Source organism: Camelus bactrianus, chromosome 8 (genome assembly GCF_048773025.1).
Source record: "Camelus bactrianus isolate YW-2024 breed Bactrian camel chromosome 8, ASM4877302v1, whole genome shotgun sequence".
Classification (NCBI taxonomy): Eukaryota; Metazoa; Chordata; class Mammalia; order Artiodactyla; family Camelidae; genus Camelus; species Camelus bactrianus.
In genome coordinates this window covers 63,754,789-63,776,026 of record NC_133546.1, presented here as the reverse complement: position 1 = coordinate 63,776,026, position 21,238 = coordinate 63,754,789, and the positions used below count along the sequence as shown (strand labels likewise).

The following is a 21,238-nucleotide window of genomic DNA, read 5'->3' as shown; positions in this document are numbered from 1 at the left end:
GAGATCGGGCGAGGAATTTCATCACCATGACAAAGGAAATGAATGAACAGATTTTTTTTTCTCAGTTGCCTTGATTCCTCTTAGTGGATGATTACACACAGAAGGTATGAAAAAGGAGTTTGCTTAAAGAAATTCAGACACCACTTCAACATTTTTCAATATCTACATCACTTATAATGAATAAAGATATACTAAGAAATTTGATAGAAATAATGGGAAAACAGTCTCTAAATGGTCTCAGAATAAAATTTATCCACTACGTCAAAATCAAAGGCATATAAATTAGGTGACTCACTAGAAAAGCTGTGAATGCTCGTGTCATGAGCATTCACAGCTCATGAGACGTGTCCATATGCTACGAAACAGGACAGATTTGCCACAGTGGAAAGGGTGGTAACTAACTTACCTTAATGACATCCTCTGGCCATGCATTAAGGACTGAAGCAATGTGCCCTCGATCGTGGATGCTAATAAAGAGACCTCTGTCAGGAAAAAAAGAAGTCATTTTAACTCACTGCAGATGTGTCAACCTATCATGGACATTTAAAAAAATATTCAAACCCACTTACTATATCTCTATCTTTATCAAACTAGTGAAAATTATTTCCTTAAACAATAAGGGACAGGACACTTAGAAGTAAGGAAAACATTATTTTAAACCATACATTAACATCTACAGTACAGGTAGGTTCATACTTTTATTACATATTCTTAAATATTTTCAGGGGGTGTGGCTGTGTGCCAATAAAACCTTATTTACAAATACAGGCAGCTGACTAGATTGGCCCTTGGTCCATACTTTACTGACTCCTGAATTAGGTACACAGAGCATGCAATAAAAACAGGTAATCAAAAACCGTTTGTAAAATAAGGCAAATTTCTCAAAACTCTGCTTTAGAGATTCCCAGTGCCAAGTCTTTAAATTCATATATTCGGCGACTCAGTAACTCCTCTATCATGCCTTCCTTTCCTCCCACAGAAGTGAACTGAGGGACGGACCAGCTGGACAGCGATCGTAACAAGTAATATTTTTTAACTAAAGAAACATTCACTACTTTCATACACAGAGAATTTAGATAACATTATCATTTCCGCTCATATTCATTTACAGTCTTCACTAAATAAGATAATACGCAGAAAAGCACTTTGAAAAACAGCATGAAGCGCGTGTGGACAGGCATTTTCAGGGCTGAAGTGATGGGATGTGAGCCGGGCAGTCCTTCCAGGACTGACTTGTGAAACCCTGAAACCGAGTCCCCACAAAACCAAGTTCCCTTACTGAGTCTATGATTCATCTCTCTATCCAAAACTTCATTCTCTTTCTTGTGCCCTCTGACCTCAATCCTGTGCTCCCAGAACACCAATCAACCGGGGTCAGCTGACAAAAATGGATGCTCTGATGACACTGCTAACACACTAACACTGCTGTTGTCGATAACCTGGTTGATGCACTAAAACTGCTCTTAAGGATATCATTACTAACAAACAAACTCAGGTTGTTTCTCCAGGGCAAGACGGGCTAACAGACCCCCAAGGCATGGGGCACCTGGCCAGAGAATCCTAAACCAGATACATCCTGAATCTCGGAAACGTCACAGGAGGGCGATTAACCCCAGCCTCTTTGTTCTTCCCCTTTTGAAAAAACACCCTTAACTCAAGGACCAAGCAGGAGTGGATCTGGGGCTTGTCTCCTACTCCATTTCTTGGCACCCTGCAAGAAACCCTTCCTTAGCTGCAAACTCCCGCTGGCAAAGTCCGGCTTTCTGTGCCCCAGGCAAGCAGGCACATGAGTCTTTTGTTCGGTTTCACTTGATTCTTTGATCTGTGGTCTCAGCTGCCAGCAATTCTGTTATTTAGACCGTCAACTGTCGTCTTTAACACTGCTCCCCGACTGCTCCCCCATTTCCCATGAAAGCCTAACACAATTTCACAAATTAAAATAAAAAACTTGTAAACCTCTTAACCTCACTTAAAAGGTTTGCTTTAGTATTTTGAAATATGACTCGAGTGCAGAGAACCACACACGTACAAGGGGACAGCTTAAAGAACTGTTTACAGCAACCACCCTTCTACCCTCTCTCCTTCAGAGCAAAACCCTCGGAAGACTTGGGTCTTCTTATTGCCTTTGTATCCTTACCTCCTGTTCTCCCTTCATTCTACTAAACAGGCATTTTCCCCTCACTTCTCCGCAAAACAACAAAGGCACCGATGACTGACATCTGATTAAAGGCGAAGGTCAACTCTCAACTCTCACCATACTTGACATCTCAACTATGTTTGACGTGCCTTTCAGTGTTAGGTGTGCAATGAAGATTCTCAGAGTTCTATCTTCAACCTTGACCCCTCCCTTGAGCCCCAAACTGTACATCTAACTATGCACTTAATTCTCTCATCACTCAGGCCTCAACCCACACCTAAGTTCCTCCGAAAGGCCTTCTCTGATTACAGCTGTGCAAACACCTAACCATCTTCCTGATACTTACAAGTATCCGAAATCATCTTAGTTATTTTCTCATAGGTCTGCTGTCTGTCTCCTCCCTGCCACCAGCCCCAGGACGCACGGACACAAAGCAGCAAGTTCCTTAAGTGCAGAGACTCTCTATTTGCCACATTTGTAGGCCTGATGCCTCTAACTGTGTAACACAGGCTATGTGTCCAACAGTATGTGCTGACTTCAGGGCTGAAAAAATAAGGCTTCTGGAGTCAAAAAAAAATTAAGTACAGAAAGCATGAAATAAACCCAGGCTTACACTGACTTATTAAGTGACCAAAAATTATATTATGATAGTAAGTGCCACAGGCAGATTACTGACAACGGTCTGACTCAACAAAAACACTAATTTACCAAGCTGGCCCTAAACTGCACCACTTCCTGGGGGTTTTTTTTTGCTGTTTAATATGAATTTATTTTGTTTCTCCAAAATAATTATAAGCTCTTTATAAGTTGTATATTTCTTTTGGATCCCTGTCATATCCAACTGTGCAATTAACAAGATCTCAATAAATAACTGTCAAACTTAAATGAAATATATTTGGACTTTCTAAAGACAGCAATTTGGCTAAATTATTCTAAGAGGTTCTTGGCAATATACCATTAAGTAATGTTCTTGGGAACTTGTTAGTTAGCCAAAGTTCTCCAAGTAACAGTGGTCTCAGGAAACAGGATCATTTTTTTTTAAATGAGAGAGACAATGAATGTATTAAAATCTGCATCAATTAAATGTCGAAGTTTACCACACAAACAGTTGAGTACTACTTCAGTGGAGAGCCATTTGGTCACCGGTAGTCTCTTGCACTGAGCAGACATTCATTTGTGGCAAAAGTGCTTACATTTGGGGAGAACTCAGTAAATGAACAATCTGTCATGTTCCACCAAAGTCAAGCATTTTGATAGGATAATTTGTAATACTTCCTGGAATCTTTCCTTGACCAGAAATCTAACGATATCCAAGTGTTTCAGCACAGGAATGACTCATGCTTCCTGGTGTAGAATTGGACATGAAACATTAATTCTCAAATATATATATATGTATATGTATGTATATATAAAATGAACAGTTTAGCCAAGAAAGTTATTTGTCAATGATATTTTTAAATGAATGGAATTTATTAATAAACAACTTTTCTTGGCCCATGTTCTTGTTGATCAATTGGTTTAAAATATTTAATCTTTATTCAAAGTATACTAAACATGCCAATTAAAATCCTCATGCTTTTGTGTCTATTACATGTTAGAACTGGGACATTTTTAAATGTCCCAGTAGATCATTTTCTCATATACTGAGTTCAAACTTTTCTCATAACCTCTGACACTGTATATATATTTCACTCTCAAAATAGATGTTAGATGAGATAATATTCTTATTTCATGTTGTCTCAGATAACATCCCTAGTGAAATTTATTTCATATCAAAATAGAGTTCATTTTCTAACATGCAACTTTCTGTTTTTACCAGACTTCTATTTTCTCAAGGAAATGGGTTCATGACCCTGCTCCTGACCCAGTAGGGGAGGCAGCAATGCTAAAATTTTCTATAATAATCTTCTCTTGTATTACAGAAGCTGAAGAAAATCAGACCCCATATTTTGCATAAAATTTAAGTATACATTAGCAAGCCCTGGGAGTTAACCTAAAGTTGGGTTATACCAGCAGATCTGGGCTGAGATGATGAGGAAAGACACCTACTAAAGAGAGCTTAGTTCAGGCAGAACGTAAGTCTAAAGATCAGGAGAGACCTAGGGTAAAGACGCAGAGGTAGGAGTCACATGCCTAGAGTTGAAAGGAGCAGAAATGCTGTACACCAGAAACTGATGCAACAACACAGAGTGTCTATACTTCAATTAAAAAAAGAGTAGAAGAGGAGAAAGAAAAGAAGGTTAAGGGGAAAGCACTACAAATTAATACCCACTATCGAAGAACAGGATGATTAACAAGAGTCCTCAAGAAAAAAACAACCTAACAGATAGGACAACCAGTGTTTCTGAAGCCAGGAAGTCAAGGGAAGACAATGTTACAAATATCAATATTAGTATATCCTTCAGTAAATGCTTAAAAGAATTCTTCTAAGTATATTACAAAGAATTGTTTTCTCCTGAACTATCTGAGAGTTAAGTAGCCAACCTGATGCCTTATCATTACCAAAAATTCTAGTGCAATAAAAAAAATTATCCTATATAATTATAATCAGAAAATTAATATTGACACCTTACTACCATCTAATCCTCAGACACCACTCACATTTCACCATTCATTCCAATGATGTCCTTCAAAACAAGAGTCCAGTTCAAAATCCTGCGTTGTATTTAGCTGTCATGTTTCTTTGGTCCTCCTCAACCTGAAACATTTCCTCAGTCTTTCCTTGACTTTCATGACCTTAATACTTTTGAAGTTACAAGTCAGTGTGTTTGTAGACTGTCCCTCAACTTGGGCTTGTGTGCTGTTTCCTCACGATTAGCTTCAGACTGTACATCTTTTGCAGGAAGGTGACAGAAGTGAAGCTGGCTTCTTCTCATGGCATCCTATCAACTTCCCTCTTTGTCCCGTGTTCACTTTGATCACAGGCTTCTTCACTGCAAGATAGTCTTTTTTTTTCCCCTTTGTAATTAACAAGTATTTTAAGGGAAGATTCTTCAAAACTCTGTAAATATTCTGTTTCTCCATTCAAGTTTAAATTTATTTCATATCAATGTGGGCTCATGTTTATTATTTCAGTCAGTGGATTCTCATCTGTTGCAAACACTATTTGATGCTTAAAATTCATGTCCCAAATTTGGCCAATGGGAGCCCCTTCGAGCTGGCTTCTCCATCCCTTTGACACGTCCCCAATCATTCTTTGAGCACTTCCTTACTTTCTGGTACAAGATGTTCTAAGCTCATCTTTTGCTTATCCTGGCCCAGCCCTGGAATCAACCATTTCTCTAAGGAGATCTGGTTCCTTCTGGCAGAGAATGGCATTTAGATCTGGAGTGCTAGGTGTGCTCGTTGTTACAGTGGTGACACTGCTCCCAAGCCAACTCAGAGGACAGAAATAGAGAACAGATGTGTGTACACACATACTTTTTACATGTATGTGTATATATACATACATACATACATATACACACACATCTAGTTCTATGTATGTATTTCTATAGCTAATCCATTTTCTACCTATACATTGAAAACCAGAAATTCACACTAATACCTCCAATTCCAACACCACCGCAGGGTTCTTTCTACTGTTCTCAGTTTTCATATTTATAATAATTTTCTCCACTAGTGAGAAACCAAGCTCCCATTATGCCTAATATATTTACTTACTTGATCAGTCCTCCTGCATGACACCAATCTTGTTCTCTTCCCACATACACACCCCACGCACTCTGCTAAGGCCCCAATTTCTCAAGTAGGGGGCTAGCTTCCTACATGGATGCCCGCCTCACCCCGCTGGGGCCCTGACACCTAGCGCTGGACCATCCTCCCACCCAGGTCCTCCCTTCACCTTGCTCGGCTCTCACACCTGAATCAGGCTGCCCTCCTAGGCAGGTGTTCTGGCTCCTGCCCAGGCTCCAACACACCAGGCTGGGTCCCCAACCCTTTTAATCCAGAGACGGAAGGAGCATGAAGCAGAGAGAGGGTGCAGCCTGACGGCTGCTGTTACCTCTGAGGAACTTGAGGAAACTGGTGCTGGACGTGCAAAAAGAAGCTATCATCACCCACGGCTGCTGAAGAAGTACCAACCTAGATCCCATCTTTACAGATTAAGGGTTTTTGTCCCTTTGCTTAGCATTCTTGTAGAAATTTGTTTCCTGATTTTCTCTCTCACTTTCTGTTTGTTGTTGTTTTCCATTTATATATAGTAAAACAAACTGATGTTTCTCCTTTCAGATTTCTTAACCTTTCTTTTAAGTATACAAAGTCCTTCCTCATCAATCATGTCTCTCTTTTTTTTCCTAGGTTTGACCCAGTTCTTTAAACCCATCTAAGATTTTAGTCTAGTCTGTGACGTGAGGATCTAATGACCCACGTCATACTTTTCCACATACCACACTTTGACCTCGTGAATGTCTCCTGACTTTTGGCACCTGCTTTTATTTTTTTTCCCTCCAAATTATCAGTCTATCCTGATTGAACTTCCTTCTGTATTCAGTTAGATTTTATCCATTCTGCCAACCATTCTTAACTCCCTTGCGTTTTTCTCTTTCCATCACACCCTTGCAGAAAACCCCCAAATCTAAATAAATCAATCCATCTGCCTTCTCTCTTCCTCAGGCCCTACTGCAGAACGACGCTGGACACAGGCACTCAACCACGTGCGTTAGATCCATCAAACACTCGTGGCCTCTCCAGCGTCAGGGAGGTCCTCACAAGGCACCACGACTCCCTCCAGACCTTCTATTGCCTGTTCTTTGACTCTCAAAGAGAGCTACTTCCTATTTCTCCATCTCTTCTACCCTCTCATCAGATTCACACACAGTCTTTTACTCCAAAGACAAAATAGAGACTTTCCCTTTCTAGCTATCCATCTATAAACTTCCTTTCATTATTCCTGATTCATCGTTGAATAACGTGTCAGGATCTCCGTCCTCGAGCCCAGTTTGTCCTCATGCTGTGACTCTTTGCCCACTTCCTGGTCACATTTACAGGCTCCTGTTTCTCCTTAACCCTTGAATGCTGGCACTCCCCAGGCTCAGAAAGAGTTCTCTTTTTCGCTCTCATGCACGGGGAAGGTCTATGGACTCTGCTTTGCTCCTCCTCATTGTCAAGGCTCACTCTGCCTCAGCTCCTGCTGAATATCTGATCTTTTGGCTTTAGCTCTCATTTTCGGTCCCATCCTTGCTCTTGGCATCTGATCAACCGTTCAGCCTGAGAACTATCTAGCTTCCAACTCTGGATGGTCTTTTAAGGATCCATTTAGGCATCCCTCCAGCCCCTCCAGCCCCTCTTCCTTGCTAGGCCAACGCCTACTTGCTTATCGGAGACAGTGCAAGTGTTACCGCCTCTTGGAAATGTTTCCTGACCAACGTTCAAGCTGAGCTGGAATGTCTCTGTAATCCCACAGACTCTTGCTGCTTTTCTGTAACATAAAACTTACCATATTGTCATGTAATTTTTCACTTTCTTATATGTCCGTTCTACTAGATTATGAACTCTTGAAGTCAGGAAATCTGCATTTCTTACAGGAAAAAAAAAAAAAGAAGGAAACGGGGAGTGACAGAATATAATAAGCAGAGAGAAAGGAAGGCAGTTCAGATATGATTATGGCACTAGCTAACCCAATGGTGGGTAAAACACTAGAGCAAAAAATCTGGGATAAAGAACACTCAGGTACTATGTGGTCAATGTATACAATTCTGGGGGTCCCCTAAAAATGACAAGGTCGAAGAAAAGATGGAAGAAATCAAACATTATGGGGGAGGCCCCTGGAAAAGTACACAAGAACCAGAGCCAATGCCCAGTTGTAGGACTTGGAGCACTTGGGGCTAAGAGATCAGCAATCTGAGATCTTAGTGTTAACATGGCAGCAACCGATTTTCAAGACGGCAAAGGACTTAGGAAATAATGAGAAAAACAACTGACAGCTTCAGAGCCATGCGGTCTGAGGAAGAATAAACAAATGACAGGTCACATCAGCTTTGAAGAAAGGTAAATAAGGTGGTTTAAGTGCTTCAGGATTCATTCTGGTGGAGCTTAGAAACAAAACTAGGATGAGACAGAACCTGTAGTTTGGGAGAGACTCAAGGGAAGGTGGAGGGGCCAGTGGAAGGTGACAGAGAATTTCTCCAGCTGGTCACAGAAGGGGAAGTCAGAGGTTCAGAGCGTGAGATGGTTACTACAAGATACTGAATAGAGTTCCCTGTGCTACACAGTGTAAACGTGTTGTTTACCTATTTTATATATAGTAGTCAGTATCTGCAAATCTTCAGCTCCCCCGGCAACCATAAATTTGTTTTCTATGTCTGACATTGACACATTGTAAACTGACTATACTTCAATAAAAATATATTTAAAAATAATGAAAATATTTTTTTAATTAAATTAAATAAAAAAAAAAGTGAGAAGGATTCCAAGTGCTGCTGAGAACTTAGAGGACGCCAAGTAGCAAGGAATAACGGCTACTTCTAACAGCTGAGAGCAGTCCCCAGCTGAGGGCCAGCAAGGAAACGGGAACCTCAGTCCTACCATTGCAAGGAACTGACTTCTGCCAAGATTAAGTTGGAAGTAGATTTTTCTGCACACCCCCCAGATAAGTACTCAGTCTGGGTGACCCCTTGATTTTAGCCTTGTGATATCCAAAACATAAAACCAACCACACCACGCCAGATTTCAGAACTGCAAGCTAATAAATGGATGTTGCGTTAAGCAGCTAAGTTGTGTAATTAATTTGTTATAAAGTAATACAACACTGGTAGAAATTCAGGTGCTCATTCCATCATTTATCATATATTCAGACTTATTTTATGAAAGACATGACACAGTGCTAGACGTTAGGGAAAATACAAGAGGACTACCCATGTATTGCTAAATAGCTCTGTTGTCACTTCCATGACCTAATTACCAATGCATAGCACTATTTAGCATAGATGGCTGCAGTTTCCAGAAATCAAAAGTGACTACTATGATTAGCAATACTCTTACAAGTGGTGGTAGCATGCAACTTACTACAATTCAATTTTTAGAATTCCAAAAGAAAGCAAAGAAAGCATTCCTTTAATAGAATACAGATACAGTGTGGTAATGGCCCAAAATATTATGTGAGAAAACGGGAACATTTAGACAGAAAAAAGAACTATACACTGGGGAAAAAAAGAATTTCTTTTTTGCAGCTTGGTTGAGTAATAAAAACAACTGTATTATGATAACTTACTGTTCATCTAATCTAATGCTCTAGTATAGATATTTTAAGATGTTTGATTTCACGCCATCAGTGGGGAATGAATAAATAACTGCCTTGAGGAGGGGGTGAGGGTAATAGGAGTAATCCTGGAGGCTAAAGAGGCCGTCAATGTTACCGCTAATTTAAAAAAATCAAATGGGACACAATGTTAACAAATGTCAGTTCTAGATGATGGACATACGGGTGTTTATAATTAGTCTTTGAAATTTTCATAATATTTGACTTTTTCAAAAAAAAAAGATTTTATTTCATATCTTTAAGAAAAGAGTGAAGTAAAGCAAATATAGTTCTCTTTGAGGAGAAGGAAGATGAGTGATTTCTTTTTCAAGCTTGGAGAGCTGCTTAGTGGCAGAAGTAGAACAAAAACTCTGATCTTATGAGACCTAGAGCACTCCTAGAGGACATAAACTCCTTCTCATCACTAGGACGAATGACTCTGTAAACCATGTGAGTCGACACCCAGCTGACCAGTGAGAGAGCAGATGAGGTAGAGCCAGGTGGCCAGGCCATGAGCAGTCAGGGCTTCCTATTCACAGGTCAGAGGTCTGGAGCCAGTCTGAACACACGTCATGATAAGAGAGAAACACTATGAACTAATGATCAAAGTAGGAGGGCTGAGGATTGGGGGAGTAAATCAATTGCCAAACAAGAAGGGGTAGAAGTGGAGTGGACAAGAGGGTGTAGAGATGTGGATTATTTGATGACTTTTTGGGAACTAATGGTCCTTTCTGTGACATTCTCTTGCCTTGACACTCTTTCCTTGCCAGGGAATGAATCTCTAAAGTGGTAAAACTATGGCATAAAAGTCATATTTTAATGATTTGTACACACATTAATAAGCTTAGATCTTTATTTCCATGTGCTTTAAATTAGCAATATTTATTAATACTGATAGAATATATTAATTCTGTTATTTTTCTGGCCTTTATACATTTCCAATTTTAGTTGTAGTTAGTTCTCCAATTTCAAAGGCATTAAATATTATCTAGTGAATTAAAATACAATAAAGCTATATATGTTGATCTCACAGTTTATGTAACTAATGCACACAGCAGTTTAATGAGTGGGCTATACACATACTTTTTGGCTTCATACGATAGCAGAGCACTGAATGGGAACAGGAATTTTAGTCACAGCTACAAAACCTGAGACCAGTGAGTTAACATTTCTAGTCTCAGTAACTTACAAATAAGAAAGATGATTTGGTCTAGGATGATCTGTCAGCCGTGTCTCGATAGTCTCTGCAACTATGATGGTGTCTTTCCCAATCCTGAGATGGCAATAGAAAGGATTTTCCAACTTCAGTTTCCTTTTCCTCTGCCATATATACTAGCTACCAGCAGAACTACAAGACTGAATGGAGAAATTCTCCGTTCAAAGAAAATAGACTTAAAAAAAATAAAAACAGATGTATGCTTTATAGAATTTTCTCCTCTGACTTTTCCCCCCTCTTCCTGCTAGTTGCAGGCACATAGTTAAGAATCAAGTTTAACGGCTGGATAATATTCCATTGTATGCATATGCCACAGTTCATTTATTCATTCATCAGCTGATGGACATTTCGTTTCTACCTACTGGCTAATGTAAATAATGCTGCTATGGATATTCATGTAGGAAAACAAAGAATCAGGTCAGGTGGGTCATTACTTGAAGAGAAACGAGGGATGATGAGTAAAAAATCACAGACCTATTGAACTGTTGGCACCCCAAAGAGAAGATGTCACTAGAAATTTCATTTCTATCCCTGACACCAAACATACTATAGGCACTCTAAATATCTACTGAAGTGAACTGAGATATGATTGTTTCATACTTTAAAAAATAATCCTTCATTTAGAGTTTTGGCTGATTAAATTATTTTAAAGCAATTCCTCAGCTTTTCCAGCAAGTCAATAACCTTGCTTTCCCTTTTTACGTAAATGCAAAGTCTGCTATCACATAATAAAAATACTTTTGTTCCTAAGCTGGAGATAATATCTTCTGTTTTTGAGTGACTAGTAGAAAAATAACCCTTCTATTTTCTAAGAAGAAAACGTTGATTATTATTGTTACAAGTATTAACCACAATTGGTGATAATTTTTAAGACTGTTTCATCAAGCAAAACAGACTACTTCTCCTTTTGTTCAGCTCATCAGTACAAATGGATAATATGTCAATCATTACACATTCCTTATGAACAAAGATATTTTTTAAAATATCATTGGTTCTTCTACACAGGTCATACCAACTGATCTGAACTGGCAGCACTCTTTATATAGATGATACTGTTTTGGTTGTTTCAGAAAATGTAAGTTCCCTATTCTCTATTATTTAGGCAATATACGTATTTTGGCCTTATCCTGAACTATCTATAGCTTATAGGAACAAGACAAACATCTCCTATGCTGACTGCACACTCAGTGACAAAGAGTTGAACTCTTAATATCCGGAGAAAGGATGTTCTCATTTATTGCAAATGTCATACCAGGAAAGAGCAAGAATATCTACTACTATTAGAAATGAAAGCCATATGCTACTAAAAAAAAAACAATGGGTCAACAATGAAATCAAAGAAATTAAAAAAGAAATGAAAGCCATAGAAAACAATGTTTTTTTTTTAATAATAATCTGAGAGGAAGGAATATGTTTTCTCAGATCAAAACCTGGCAGTCATTATATCAAATTCCTATATATTTTTAATCAGATTAAGAAGATTTAAAGGGATTATAGAGAAATTTTTAAAGGATCTTATAAGGACAGCAAAGGTGATTCAATGTTTTAAAAGGAAACCTCTAACGGAAAAGTTTTAAAAGGATATAGTAGAGAAGACAAAGAAAGACAACAGTTTAAAATACTTATCAGATTATTACAAAGAGTATGAGAACTCTTATTTTTAAAACTTTAAGCAAGAATAAAATCTTAGATGAAATGTAAGTGACTCAGGTTAAGAAGATCACAGAAGATGTGTTTAAAGTTTTCTGTGATATTAGAAATTAAGGAAATGAAGCAGCTGACATGTCCAGGTCTTTCTCGGTCTGTGCTGCTATTATTCCAAGACACTATGTGGTTGAGAGGAAAAGGTACAGAGCATTCTACAGTTAAACTTTGCAAGAAATAAAAGGCAACCTTACCTACCTTGTGTTCAATCCCTTAGGTGTTATTTGCTTCTTCTAAACTCCCTTTTAGGAAAGAAAGCAGAGACAACAAAATATCTGATAGAATAGTCTAAAATTCTTCAAATATGACATGATAGTGAGGAAAATAAGAAATACCCAGAGCTATGAAGCAGAAGCTAAAGTGAGAATAGACAAACATGGAGAAACAGCCATAGAACGGCAGGCTCCTATACACACAAAAACAATTGTGTTATTACCAACTAACTTGCTAAGCGTCCATCTGACTCATTCTGCTTGAATTAGAAAATTCTATCAGAGCAGAAAAATTACTTAGACTCACATCTAAGCTGGTATCTCAGGTTCCCTGCCAAAATTACAAATAACAGCAATGAAGTAAAGGGGGTGGGGAGCACTTTTCTTCTGTTATGGGAAAATACATAGATCCTATCAAACATTCATTGGCAATGAAAGGACAAAAATCCCTCAATTACTTGATGTCTGTGGAATGAGGGTTCTGTCTGCAGCCAATATAAACTGACTATGCTATGGCATCTCAGAGCGGAAATAACAGAGACACTCAATGATGGAAGTGCACTAGAGTAATGCCCCTGCTTCTGAGGCAAGAAGTCTAAGGCACTAAGGACACAGAAGAATTCAATTATTTCTATACATTCATATAATGCTTTACTCAGACCATTCAGATCTGTCCCCATATTTACATGAAATTTACCCACTCATCTCATGTTCAAAATTTTTAGGGAATCTGGACATGAAAGTTAACAACTTCCATTAATCATGCTGTTGTTGCTATAAACTGACTGAAGTTTATCCTAATTCTTTCGTTCTCATTTCTCTGATAAACAGCATTCTTGGATAGCAAGAGCTTCTTAGATGAAACTTTGCTTTCAGGTTCCTTTCAAACGGCTAATAAAATAAATCCCACAGCCTTAACTCTGGGCCTTTATCCAGGAGTCTCTCCTTTTGCTAATCTTTACTTTGGAAGTTTGTATTCTTGCAGAAGAGTTATGTAAACCCCAAACTAGTCATCAGATTATTCAACCAGTTAGTCCCAGTTCCTTTTCTAATACTGAAGAAAACTGACCAAAATGTATGCACATATGCTGAGAATTATAACAACAGGACTTTATTAACCCAAAAGAAAAAAACTGCTGTGTACAGGTATTGTCCCTAGGTAGTCTTGTTTTTTTTTTTCTTCAGAGACAGAAAATTCATCAGTAGAAAAATAAAAGCCACATGGGCCGACTTGGTATACTGCCAAACACAGTTCAAGCAAATTCCTTTGATGTGAGGCCACTTGACAAAAGAATTTTCCAGAGGAGGTGGGTCACCGCTGGGGCCTAAGAAACTGATCCCCCTAATACTATTCAGTAAACTAAATAATGTCCATTTTCCCTCAGGTTTAGACCATCCCTCCACAAATTCTTATTTATATTATCACTAGAAATCTGTCACATTTCCTGGAAGTCAAGCACAAATGAGAAATATGCCCTCAAAAAGCAGAAGCGGGGGTGCTATCACATCAATAAGGCTTTGGGGAAATTATAGAACAAAATGAGACAGTGTTAACCTGATTCCTAATAGGGTTCTCAGGCTATTCCCTCTGGGGAGTTGCGCCTAAATCCCACTTCTGTCTGCGTCAGGGGCCCCTTCTACGATTCCAAAGCAGCTTCTACTCTCCTACCATAGTGTTTATCACACAGTGTTACAATTGGTTATTTTTTCTCCTCCATTAGACCACATGCTTCAAGATGCAAACCGTAGTAATATCTGTTCTGTTCATTATTTTACTACCGAGACCCAACACAATGTTTAGCATGGCAGCTGAGGCAGATTAAAGATGGCTACAAATTCTTCGACACTCTGATCTAAGCTTCCCCCTTGATTCCGGAGGGCCTCTGTAACTGTGCTGACCAATATGGCAGAAGTAACACTGATAATTTCCAACCAATTCTTAAGAAACCAGCAGTTCCACTTCCTATCTCTTAGAACACTTGCTCTTTGAGCCCTAAAACCAACAGGTATGGTTTAGACTTTCCAAGGGGTACAAATGCATGAATATTTTTAAGAGAATCAATTTCCAGGTATTTACTTTCCATACTTCTTTTTCCTAAAATTGATCTACTAAGACCTGGTGTGGTTCTCCAAAGACAAATTTACGCTGATTCTCCACTCCTTTCTCCTTTCACACTAGACCTTCTATCTCAGAAAAAAAAAAAGACATGAAACTATCTATCCTGAATTTTACTATAATGCATTATCCTAGAGTGCAAAATCTTTGGGATTTTATTGGCTCTGATGAGGCCTGTCTTACCCTATTTTTCACATATTCCTGTTAAAAGTGAACTGTGGCAATGGAACGAGGGTGTTCTGGTTCTGAATTTAGATACAATAAAGTGTGGATCAGTGGGAGGTGACTTTAGTCTTGACGGAGACACCCAAACAATTAAAGCCAAAGAACTACACGTTGAAAATGGCCTTTTTCCTTTCACGTATTTAATGAAAAGCATACATTTCTGTCATTCTCAATAGTTAGAATATGTCTTCGAGATTTGCAGATACTAACTACTATATATAAAATAGATAAACAACAAGTTTATACCATACAGCACACGGAATTCTATTCAATATCTTGTAGTAACCTATAATGAAAAAGAGTACGAAAACGAATATATGTATGTGTATGTATGACTGAACTACTATGCTATAGGCCATAAATTGACACATTGTAAACTTCAATTAAGAAAAAAAGTCTACTGGAAAGAAATTTTCAAACAGCTGAAAACAGTAAATGCTTAGTGATATTGTTTTAAATATAACTGAATATTTTCCAAACTACTAAATATTTCTAGATATACTGGATAAAATCTGCAGGTAAAAACTTAATATGACTTCATTAAAATAAAAGGTGATAATACAATTAGATATTATATAATTTTATCAAATTTATCAAATATTTATTCCTATTATAGTTAATACTATTATTTTATGGAATGTTTCATATTTTTCTACATCTTTGTCTAAAAGGCAAAATTATTATCCACCACCTCAATTTGTTTTTAGCAACATGTATTTTTATATTTCACTAAATATGCAGTAAGTTTGACCATTATGTCTAACAAAATTAATGAATTTATTTTTTATTACTTACATACATTTCTTACCTAATTGTTTCTAAAGGTCCAATGCCAGAATTTAATATAGGCATACATACATTCTTACCAAAGTAATATCATATCTTGTTTCATACTCTTTACTTTAGAAAAACTTGTAATTTTAGCTACATACTATATTGCTTCATAATAAATCAATTAATGAGATACAATTACTTTGTTTTATAACTTGTTTCTAATGGATAAATAAATTTAATTGAACTGTACCATTGTAATCTTGGCATTATGAATTTTAATAATCAACCATGTAGTATGTGTTCTCTAGATTATTTCTCAGTGGTATTTTTAATATTCTAAATATTAAACACATCCATTTGAACTGGCAGAAAGTCTTTTGGCTGAAAGACTTGATAAAAAGGACTGTTTATTTTCCATTAAGTAAATGAGCTAAATATGCAACTTCCAAGTTGTAACAAAAGTGTAAGATAAACACATTTCCTATTGAAAAAGTCTGTACTGTACAAGATATACTGAGATTAATATTACAATTTGCCCAATTCTTTCTGAGTATATCAGGTTAAATAAAATGCCTTTAAGTGAATGGGCATTACTGGCTATCTGAAAAGTCCTGGTAACAACTTTTCAGGATACTTCTTAGAAATCAAAAAAGTTATAACTCTAACCATGGGATAACAAAACCTTTTGCAATGCAAGTGGTTTCTAATTCTTTGCTTTCAACATTTGTGAAAAATGCTGAAGAAGGATGTAACAGTTGTCATTTGGTGGATCAATGAAAGTAAGTTTTCATGACATATGTCTACGTGATTTTTGACACATAACTTGGAAAGAGTTCAAAGAATTAAGTAATATTGTTATAACAAAATTATTTCCTATCCCATCTACTTATTTGCTTGAGTAAGGGTTTGCTGCACCTGTATGTACAAGCATAGAAAACAGGAATGAAACTGATCCTAAACATTGTCTTCTACCTGTAGATAACATACATCTAGACACACACAAAGTGGGAGGAAAACAAAATCTCCACTTCATTAAATGATCCATTTCCAATAAAACTGTTTTTGTGTTAATCAAAATTCAACACATATCTGCTGTTTGATCAATTGTATGCTAGTCATAACCCTAATGACAGATATTTTTAATGGCTGGAGCCTTAATTACAGGGAATAAAAATATTAATGTCACTTTATACACATAGTTTTGTTGCATAGAAGTATAATATTTAATCAGTAAAAGACCTTCAAGCCTTAAAATGTATTACATTAGGATAAAATCATCAAGAGCAGTGGAATAAAAATATAAATTCAAGAAGATAAAGGAACATGACAATATTTCTGTTAAAGAAGCATTTGTTTTTTGCATATTTTAAAAGGATGATGGAATATATAAGATTGTATTCCTTTGGAGTCATTAAAATAAATGACAACAGTTTTACTTTGATATGTCAATAATTTAAATATTTTAGAAACTACACTCCTTGCAACTACTCAAACTTACGATGAAAGTTTCTAGATGTCAAGTTAGAAAGGGCAAGGGGTGCAGTTTTTCAAAATTCTCTTAAAGGGTTGCAGGCAAAATAGTATGATGATCACTGACCTACAATAATAAACATACTCTTGAGTTTTTACTGATGTTGACAGACGTGCCATCTTAGTTTCCCGTATGATGCAAAAGTTCAGTGTAAGTAACAGTTATTCCTGAATGTGACTGGCCACAGAATTGAGCAAAATTCTTAAACAAATCAGCTGAGTAGCATACCAAGAATGCGTGTACTTCAGTAAGGGATTGCCAATGATTTTAGAACCCAAGAAGTAGAGTTTTCGCTGTATTTAATGAAACATGAATCTTGAAAGTTATTTTTTAGTATTTCTAGACTGTTCTCATTAAATTAAGGATTTGTGTTTCCCATACCCTGTGAATAGCTACAGAACTCTCTCAATGGTGCACTGTTACACGCTGGCACATTTATAATACAACATGAAGGAAAAGAACAAATTACACTCCTATCAAGAATGTTTCTTTAGAAAGGGAAAAGAAAATCATTTGGCACTGATGAAATTACCAGTTACTCTAAAGCCTGCAACTGCATCTTTGAGAGTACAGTTATTAGAAATATTTAAATTTATCCTAATGTTTGGCAACAATCAAAAGCATTTAATCTTTTAAGCTCCCAAATACTTAACAAAGTAGTTCAAAAGGGAGAGTCAACAGGTTGGTGAAGAATCAAATCACTTGAAAGAAAATGTATGAAGCCTTTCAGATCTCAGCCATTAGGCTCCCTGAAGATTTTGCTAATTAACTAATTTCACATGTTCATTGCTGGGAAAACAGAGATTGGTGCTCAAAAAGTATTAAAACAAAACAATGACTGAAATGACAGTTTTAGTTTCTGTTCTTGTTTTCTTCTCCTTTTAAACAAAAAATAAAGCAGAATCAATATACTGATAAAGTGTTTTCATTACATTCGTAAAGGTTTGAGGCAGTAACCAAGATAAGTTACAGATTCAGGAAAATCATGAAATCATGCAAATCATAGAAAAATGAGAGTAAACACAGAGATCCAGAAGACTGGCAGGTTTTACTGTTTTCTCTGGGGTGCAGGAAGCCACCCCGTCCTGGAGAGGGAAGAAGGTGTGGAATCCTACCCGAGAAGATGCTATTTTTTTTTTTTTTTTTTAGAGGACTTGGGCTTTTCACTTAGCCTGGGAAGAACTCGAGGGCTAATGACTACCTAAAACCTGGGTCTGCAAGACATATTTACTACAGAGAATTAATAACAATTGCGGGGTGGGGGGCAGGAAAAAGACCATCTAAAGAAAACAACCACAGCTGAGTGCAAATACAGCCAAAGCCCAAGAGTGAAAGCAGAGTTAGTTCTCAAATCTAAGGAAGCATACTGCTGTATCTGGGAAAGAAAAAAAAGGCAGTTTTTCAATTTTGACAGGAATTTATCAAATGGGTCTCTATATAAAGGGACACTGAACAATGTATTGGATACTGTTTGCAATGTAAGTCTTAATAAAAGACATATAAGAATCTTCTCTATCTGGCATTTCTTTTTCATGTGGACCCTAATAAAAACAGACTATCATGTTAAATTATGAATACCTGCCAACCTAGTTGAATAAATCAAAAACAAACTTCACTGCTAACAGCTTGCTGTATTGTTAAAGTATCAAACTGGGAGGTATAGTTTCTGCTCAGTCATCATTTGTCTATTGACTGAGGGCATCTGAGCGGAGGGAAGGTTTTATATCAACTCAAGGTGGCAGTCAGCAGACACTTGCACAATAGAAATCCTTCATATGTGAAAGTTTTCTTAAACTGACTCAACCAGCTTAATACATAAATGAGACTTTGTGCAACTTATTCATCTGTTTTCCAACCACAAGGAATTCTTCCCACCATAGTCACTGGTGGTTTTCTCTGGGTAAAGAGTGATGATCATCCTCTGAAATTATTCTGAATTTTTTATTTGGGGGGGGGGGGCATGTATCTCTTCCTAAAAAAAGCAGGAAGAAAGCAGTCCTGTATATATATTCTTTAGGATTGCTCATGTCAGTGTTACATACTTTAATATACACAGTGTTCAAGTTACTTCCTTATTTATACTACTAATAAACTGTGTTTCATTAGTACAACTTTTCCCATTATTTAGTGAACTTTGTGCTCTATTCTGTTACATGAGAAATAATGAAGGGTAATAAAGGAAAAAGAAACCACATTACCATGTCCAAGACTTTAAGTCACATGTTAGGAATGTCTTATAACTACAAGACAATAAATTAGAAGCTAAATTTGGTATAGAAATAATCTTTGCAAAAAGAAGTATGCAATGTCAGTATCTCATGTGTCTTACTGGAAAAATTAACGAGCTCATCTTTTCATGTGAGAGAGAGAGAGAACTCCCCATTACCGATAGGTTTTTTTCTGGGTGAGTGTTTCCTTGAGAAACTTTACGGAGTTTAAATTATTGCTTGTACTTAACACTTTCCATCTGTTTTCAGAAATACTTGTACCATATAAACTGGCCATAAGGCAAAATAACATATAAACTTCCTTTGTGTTCTACAAATACTTATAGACCCATGTTTTGGGTAATTTTTTACGAGTCTTGATTTGCAAGTGCCTTAGAATTATCTTCATTAGTTATAATACACAATTTTTATCTGCGTACAGTTTTTTTGAACCTTTCTGATCCCAAAAATAGTTCGAGTTGATGATTCATATGAAACCCATCCTTTTCTGTTCTTATATTTCACTAAGTTCATTTTACAACATCTTAACTAATTATGTTTTAGTTATAACTACTGTTGTTAGTGTTCAACTAAATTTCCATATAGAAAAACAGAAAATTTCTGCTTCATAAGCTCAGAAGTGGGTATTTGAGAACTGTAACTGCATTTGAATTTCAGATAAGTTACTTTTTAAAATTCCTACTGTACATCTTCTGTCAAAAGATAGTTATTAAGAAAGATCATCTTATTTAAACATAATAACAATGCTCATGTTACAGATGAGGAAGCTAAAGATCAGAGAATTTATGTTACAGACCCAAGACACCACATAGTAATTAGAAGCAATAAAGAGACTTATATCAAGCCTCTCTCGGTCCAAAGCACGGGCTAGGCTGGCAACGTTTATTCATGCTCTATTACCTATATATCCTCTCAGTAAAGACTGCTAGTTCCACCAGGTTCTGGGTAGAGGTGAAGGATACAGAGTTGCTACCCTATAGGAAAAAAATCCAATCAGACAGACAGAAAAGAAAGCCAGTTACTATATGTCAGTGTGATACAGACTATGATGGCACCCAGGAATTCAGGGGGCACTCAATTTGGGGTGGAGAACCAGGTGTGAATAAGAGGAAAGGGGTAATCATGAAGACAGAGAGGTAGGCAAAAAATCCCTGACTGCCACGCTAAGAAGTCTGGGGAGTCATTTGATGATTTGAGTCAGGGAAGTGACATAGTTAGGCATCCCTTTTTGAAAACTCACTCCCTTTTGAAATGAGATGGGCCTAATCTAAAAGATTGGCAATGGGATTGAATGGACAGGAGAGATTCAACAGATAATTAAGAGGTAAGACTGACGAGGCTCAAACAGGGAAAGGAAGAGGGTTAGAATCCTGAATATCTCCAAGGTGTCTGACTTAGGTGACTGAGTGGATGGCACTGCATCTTACAAATGTGAAGAAATCTGGGGGACTGGGAAGCTAGGCTGGGGAATAACAGAATAAAAAGAAAACAGGATCCAGAAGACAACACTGGAAAGCACGGACATCTGAGTGGGTGGAGAGGCTCACGACACTTAGCTGTAGATTAAGAAGGAAATATACTGAGGAGGGGAAACGGATTAGGTTTAGTTCATGGAAATAAAATGTTAATTAAGCCAATGAATTCATAGGGGAAATGGAGAGGCATGTGTGAGATGAGGAAAATAAGGCAGAGTGCTTACATTCTTGCAACCACAAGGTTGAGATGAGCCAAGAACACAGCTGGAGTCCACCTCTGTGCAGCAGAAGGCTCAGGCGAGACTGAGCCATGCAGGCAATTACAGAGCTCCACCCCAACACTCATTCTGATAACAAAGAGGTGCACAGAAAGGAACGGTATG

At 37.2% G+C, this 21,238-nt stretch overlaps 1 protein-coding gene across 2 annotated transcripts in view; it reads right to left on the bottom strand.

Annotated features, from left to right (window-relative positions):
* Positions 1–21,238, bottom strand: part of ME1 (malic enzyme 1) — a 174,298-nt gene that overhangs the window by 105,126 nt on the left and 47,934 nt on the right. For both annotated transcript variants that reach the window (XM_074368678.1, XM_045508607.2), the window contains exon 4: positions 407–482. In XM_074368678.1, coding sequence (XP_074224779.1) covers positions 407–482 — 76 coding nt within the window. The remainder of the gene's footprint in view (positions 1–406; positions 483–21,238) is intronic.